This window comes from Phasianus colchicus, chromosome 8, assembly GCF_987193195.1.
Source record: "Phasianus colchicus chromosome 8, bPhaCol1.hap1.1, whole genome shotgun sequence".
In the NCBI taxonomy this organism is placed as follows: domain Eukaryota; kingdom Metazoa; phylum Chordata; class Aves; order Galliformes; family Phasianidae; genus Phasianus; species Phasianus colchicus.
The window spans coordinates 11,101,346-11,107,935 of record NC_143443.1 but is presented as its reverse complement, the minus strand read 5'-3'; the positions used below and the strand labels follow the sequence as shown (position 1 = coordinate 11,107,935).

At 43.8% G+C, this 6,590-nt stretch overlaps 1 protein-coding gene across 5 annotated transcripts; it reads right to left on the bottom strand.

The window, feature by feature from the left end:
• Positions 1 to 24: 24 nt before the first annotated feature.
• On the bottom strand, positions 25 to 6,416 carry HNRNPH3 (heterogeneous nuclear ribonucleoprotein H3). Of its 5 annotated transcripts, none has more exons than XM_031602865.2 (10): positions 6,238 to 6,416; positions 5,265 to 5,400; positions 4,622 to 4,760; positions 3,951 to 4,093; positions 3,449 to 3,535; positions 3,088 to 3,203; positions 2,117 to 2,252; positions 1,787 to 1,867; positions 1,617 to 1,703; positions 25 to 1,322 (listed from the first exon to the last, which is right to left on the bottom strand). In XM_031602865.2, the coding sequence occupies exons 2-10, from the start codon at positions 5,380 to 5,382 to the stop codon at positions 1,246 to 1,248; spliced, it is 984 nt and encodes a 327-aa protein (XP_031458725.1). In that variant the 5' UTR covers positions 5,383 to 5,400; positions 6,238 to 6,416; the 3' UTR covers positions 25 to 1,245. The 5 variants fall into 5 exon arrangements, with proteins under 5 accessions (XP_031458725.1, XP_031458726.1, XP_031458723.1 ...); XM_031602866.2 differs by having other exon boundaries at positions 25 to 1,357; positions 3,906 to 4,093; positions 6,238 to 6,415; XM_031602863.2 differs by having other exon boundaries at positions 3,906 to 4,093; positions 6,238 to 6,414.
• Positions 6,417 to 6,590: the final 174 nt, after the last annotated feature.

Genomic DNA, 6,590 nt, shown 5'->3' with positions numbered 1-6,590 from the left:
TGAAATAAACTCCATTCTACTATCTCCCAGAGCAAGACATTTATTACATATATAACACAGTACTAGCAAAACAGGTGACAGACTTTCAATACCCAAGATCACATTCGACATTTTAAGGGAGGCGCTGAGGACAAAGCAGTTAATTTGGGAGATCACACTGGCTCAGAAGAATAAATACCTTATTACACATCAGGTATGTTAAGTGTCTTCAAACAATTTTTCTTACACATCTTACATGTCACAAATGCACAAAAACTTTTTTTTCCAATGTGGTAGGGGTTGTGTCACTTAACAAATATTGTTTTCAGAGATACCTGGCTTCTAACAAACTCATATAATGGTTGCCATGTTTTAAACAAATACAGACAAATCAGCTATGTGCAGGGAAAAAAAAAAGCTCAATGGTGTTGAAGCAAGTGTTGGGAAAATTCTAGCTTGCTTCAAATAATTGTCTTCCCAAAGCAGTTTGTGAAGAAAAAAGGCAAAAGTACCTTCAACTTGCTAGTATTTGACTGTTTTGCTAGTATTTGATTAGCAACAGCACTGCAAGTTAAACGTGTGTAATGAATATCTAAGAGTTCTACAGCAAAGCATGGAAGCAAACAGTTGTAGCCTGGTGGTGTGGATGACAGAACTTGGGAAGTATGCATTTGTGCAATCACGCCATTTGAAGAGCATAGCTGACACTGATATTACAGGGAAGAAAGCCAGATCTATGACTTCTCCACAGCTTGAGCTTAATGCTATGTTGAGAAATTATTACATACAACTTATCAAAAAGATTTAGGAAGGATTTGCTACCAAGTAAGCTTAACTACTCATCTACCCTTTTCCCCTTAAACAAAAAAATTTATCAAACTCACTTACTACACCAAGAGTACATAGAACTCAGTGTTCATAGGAGTTACAGTACAACCACCTTTATTGAACCATAGTACAACATCTCAAACCAATTGTATTCTTGAATATGTAATACATCCTTAGGAGTAACTAGTATAAAAAGTATCAACATCAGTGGTTTGAATATAAAAATTTATTTAAAGTCAGAGTATGCAACAAATAAAACCTACAGAAAACAGATTTTCCCATCACAAGCTCTTGCTTACCAAATAATATTGTGAAAACACATTCCTTCAGTCATTATAAAGTTCTTAAAATACAAAAGAAATTAAAATTTGTAAGAAAGTCTAGTAGACCAGAGACTGTTGTTTCTTCCAGGGTATTTTGTAGAAGCAAGGCTATCCTTCAATACATCCCACGCCATCCTCCTCCACCCATATTGCCTTGCCCATAGTATCCTCCACTATTTCCACTGCCACGACCTGCAAACAATTGACACAAGGTCACGTATACATACCTTAAAAAGAGAAAAAAACGTGATGGGTAATAAAAAACTGTTCAGCATCAGCTTAAGATATACTAGAACAATACTTTAGCACTATTTTTCTAGAAAAAACATTTGTTGCAATAGCCAAATTATGAAAAAATGCCCCAGTGATTTATAATTTAAGCCACCCCCTTCCTTTTCTCCCAGTCCACAAAACCCACCCTTCCAAATCCCATATGAACAGACACAGTAACACAATCATAAAATTAAGACAGAAATATGTACTTACTGTAGCCACCCAAGCCATCAGGAGTTCCATAACCACCGCTGTAATTATTACCCATTCCCATTCTACCAACAGAGCCATAACCTTGATCTGAAAAGCAGAAGGTGCAGTCTTATAACCTTGCAACTCCATCACATTTTGCAAAACAAGCTATATGTGGAAGTGATGCATACCCATTCCATCTCTGCCATAGCCTCCCATTCCAGAGCCACCTCCAGCAGTTGAATTCAGAAACAGCTCAATGTATCGATGCTCTGTAGGAAATAAAATCTACTTTGTATTTTGATTCAAAAAACACAGTAAAAAAAAATATTTACCCTGCATACAATAGTTGAAAATCCACAAGAAATCAGTTTGAGATAATCTACTTGTTCTGATCAGCAACAAGAAGTCCATTATCAGTATTATATTTAAAGCACTGTAACTTCAGTTTGAATCCTCGTACTGATTTACTCCCTACAGAAATCAAGTTGATTAAATTCTTATTTGAACACAGCACTCACGCATGTGATTTTTATCCTTGGACATAGCAGCTACCGCATCCTCATGTGTTACAAATTCCACATCTGCCTCGCCTGTGGCTCTTCCATCTGCCCCAATATCGATGTGAACTCTTATAGGATTCAATGGTGAGAAGAACTAAGAATAAAAACAAAGAGAAAAAGATCAAATGAATTTAGACTTCAAGCCAGGTATGTCTTCTGGTGTCCCAGTAGTTTGTGAAGCACTGTATTAATTTTCTCTCATCCTGTCACACAAATTTAATTACTTGTTTCTAAGGTATTACTTAGAGGCTTCTATCATACAAATGGAAGAACTGCAGAGCTTAAGGAGCTCTCTGTAAAACAGAGATGCAAACAAAAATACTTGTCTACACACCTCTCTTTAAGAAACATGCTCTACTATGATGCCGCCCTGAAAAGGGAAGAAAAAGCTGTCAATTTCTCTTCCTTCCTACAGCAGTTATTAGAAGGATACAGTGGTGCATTATTCCTGAAATTCTCTACAAGTCCTTTATTTGAACTCTCATGGGTAAACGTGAGCCTTCCGCTCCAAACAAACACAGCGCTTTGTCTTCCTAAAACAAGGTTCATGGCAACATACAAATGTGCAAACCATAATCACATCTACTATCAGTCTTCTACTAAATAACATTAATATCTTCAGTTAAGCTTAAACTTGAGTCTTATGAAGATACAGATTTCAACATCTGTCTCTTTTTTCTGGAAACGAAAAAGCATACAGGGGTTAAATGTAATTCAGCTGGCTTCTTCAGTAACCTTACCATACACATTACCTTTAAAAACCTCACTTAGTATGAATTAAGTATTGTAGAACCTGCATAAGTAGCTTAAGACTTCAGTTAATAAGTATTAGAGCTATCAATGGAGAGCCATAAGCAAGTTTGGAATAGGGAAGAAAAGAACACAGAAATTCTTGGTATTAGAAAGCCTGATTTTGCTGTTTTACTTACATTCGCAATATCATTTTCTGTTGCTCGGAAAGGCAGTCCTCTCATGTGAACAAAATGACCGCCACCATGGAAACCTGAACCTGCATCTCCAGCTCCATAGCCATGTCCTCCCATGCCTAGGAAAGAAAGATAAGTGGAAGACAACATACACACACTTTTTTTAAAAAAAATAAATTATAAAAAGAAAAGCACCCCCACCTCAACAACAACAACAACAACAAAAAAAAAACAACAACAAAACCCCAATCATCTTCCTTTACAAAATAATTCAATGAAGAAAATAAAAACAAAACAATGTATGCCTTGGGAATATTGTTTTACTATTTAAAAAAAATATGTATATATATATATGTATTTTTACCTCTCCCATCTCTCATTCGGTCATCATAGCCATCATTTCCATAGCCATAGTTATTATAACCACCATAATCATCAAAGCCACCATATCCTATATAATTGACAGAAAGAAAAGAGCAATTACGTTACTATTGAGAAATTACAAAGTGATACACAAGAGTCAATTTTTCAGTCTTTGGGCACCTGGAAGTGCCACTGCAAAGTGTTAAAAACTCATTTCTGAACTGATGGATCCAAGAACTGAAATATCAATTCTACTGAATACACAGTTTTCTAGTAACATCCATTAGTCTTAAATACTAAGCTGCATTTTTTCTTCCCCCACACATTACAAGTAAAAAAATTCCTTTTGAAGAAGCATGTCAAACCTAACAGGAAGCTACTGCCATTTCTTTATTTCTTGACAAAGACGTCAGAAACATGAAACTGACAACAGAACCTCTATCATTAGATAAACATACCACCGTCATATCCACCACCTCCTCGACGCATTCTGTCATACATACTTCCACGCCCAGCTCCATAATAACCCCCTCTTCCTCCTAATGGTCTATCATATGGTCCAGGTCGTTGTTGTCCCATCATTCTTCTCGGCATGTCAGAGAATCCTCTGATTTCACTCTTACTACTTTTGAAGATTTCAATGTATCTAAATAAGAGAGGATTTTCAAGGTAGAAATAAGAATACACGTATAAGCTGTCTGCACAGTAGAAAAATAACTAAATGTACAATGTGATAAAAATGACTACAGATACCACAGAACTTAAGTTCCTCCTCAAAACCGTTAAGAATCTTAATTGTATCAAAGTAAAATTTTACAATGGCAAAAATTACAACATGAAAATTCTAGTTGTAGAAATTAAGTATAAAACATGTCTTTCCAGTATGAGAAACATACTGTTGAAAAACAATGTCTGGCTATGGCAGCACTTATCACAAATTACCCTACACGAAAAACGACTGAAACAACATTCTAAGTTTAGCAATCTACACAGAGTAATACTGTCTCCCCCGCCCCCCAAATCTACCATATTTCCCAAGTTAATTTAGGATCAGTTATAAAAATTCTTTAAAATACCCCATTCCATATAATAGTCCCCAGCCCCCCAAAAGCATTACTGTCCCACAACCCCCAAAAATAACCATTTAACACCATCCCAAACTCTCCATCCCCACCTGTGCCCTATTCTTTCCTTGTGTTTCCCCAGAGCATTTTCTGCTATCTCCTTTGAAGCAAACTGCACGAAGGCCTCCCCTGTGCTTCTCCCCTGGTAGTCCAGCGTCAATGTTATCCCATTTGGCACGATTTCCAACCCTTTAACCCAAGGACAAATAACCCCATCAAGGGGAACAGTGTTAAAGGCTGAAACATTCCCATCTGTAGAAAATACTTAAAGCATCTAAACAATAACAACGAAAAAAAGCTCTTAAGTTCCCCCATCACCCAACAATACAAGCCAACGATCTTTCATTAAACATTTATGGATTTAGCCATACTTGTTTTTTGTTTTAACTACGCGAACATACACCCACCTAGGTTACATGAAGAAAACAAAGCTACCAATCAAGCAATTTAACCGCTCCAAACGCTAACGTACAGGTTATAATCATAAGACATTCACCACCTTCGCTAAATTAAGACATGTATTCAACTTTGCTACATCTACAGTTATTTGAACAGGGCATACACCTTACTCAAGGCAATTTACGTCAAAGCGATCCCCCCTCCACCCCACTAACGGGCATTACAAGTTACAGGCTTGCAAAGCATCGACTTATCTTTCACACGGTCTTTATGCTTTGACTATACTAGAGATACCTTGGAAAAACTGAACGATCTCTTCCTTGCTACAGCCGAAGGGCAGCCCTCGGAGCCGCACCACCGTCCCATCGTTGGTTGTATCGGTGGGCCCGTTGTGCTTTCCACTCCAGTCCATTTTTGTCTAAATCAAACGCTACCAGAAAGAAAAAAAAATAAAACGTTGAGACACAAAAACACAACAAATCGGGTAGGTTTTCATTAACACCGCAGCTTTCAGCAGCACTGTGGATATTTCGTTCCATTCCCTGGAGATACCGCAATTTCACTCGCTCGTACAGAAGCACGTGGACGCGGGCAGGGCAGCAGCGCGGGCACAGCGGCGCGCACCGGCGCTCGGCGCGCTCCCGGCCCGTAACCTTTTGTCTCTCGCAGCGTGCCGGCAGAGGGGCCGCAACCGCGCAGCGCCGCCTCTCCTTTGTCTGCCATCGCGGCCCGGCCGGCCGCGCTCCCGCTCCTTCTCCCCTTCCGGAACCACGGCCGTTAATCCCGAACCAACGCGGCCGCGCGGCCCGTCTCGGATGGGGGGCGGTGGCGCTCCCTCCCGCCCCGCGCCGCCGCCATTTACCGCGCCTCCCCGAGCCGCCCCCCCACCCCCGACCGCCGCCGCCGCTGCCCCCGCCACGCGCCCCACCGCCACCTCTCCGCTTCGGAACGACCGCCGAGCTCCCTCCCGCCCAGCCCCGGCTTCGGGGCGCGGACAGCGCTACGCCGCCGAGGCTCGTCGGGTCGGCGGCCGCGTTCGGCGACGGCTCTCAAAATGGCGGCCGGTCGGGAGCGAGGCTCCGCGAGCCGCGCCGCGCCGCACCGCCCTTCCCCCACCCGCGGCGCCATGCCGCCCCCCCACGGGCCGCGCCGCGCCGCGCAGTGCCGGGCCGGCCCCGGGCCGCCTCCGCGCTCACCCCGCAAGCGGCCCGGAGGGGCTCAACGCGGCCCGGCGGCCCCCTCTCCGCCTTCCTCCCCCCGCGCTCACCGGGAGATCTTCGCGCGCTGCTCGACGCGTCCCAGGGGGAGCTGCTGCCGGGAAGGAAGCCCCTCGCTTCCGAGCGACCGGCGGGCAGGAGCCTACGCAACCGCCGCTGGCAGGATGGCGTCCCGACCGCGCGACTATCGCGATAGCGGCGCCGCACACCTCGGCCCTCCCGGACGGCGGCGGAGCATGCGCGCCTCTGGTAACAAGAGCCAGCGGCGCACGCGCGGCGAGCGAACGGCGCCTCCCCTCGTCTCACGAGCGCGGCTGGGCGTCACCTGGCGCACGCGCGCTGCGTTCGCGCGCTGCGCTCCGCGCGCTCTTGGCGCCGAGCCGTGCGGCTGGCGGCAGCGCGA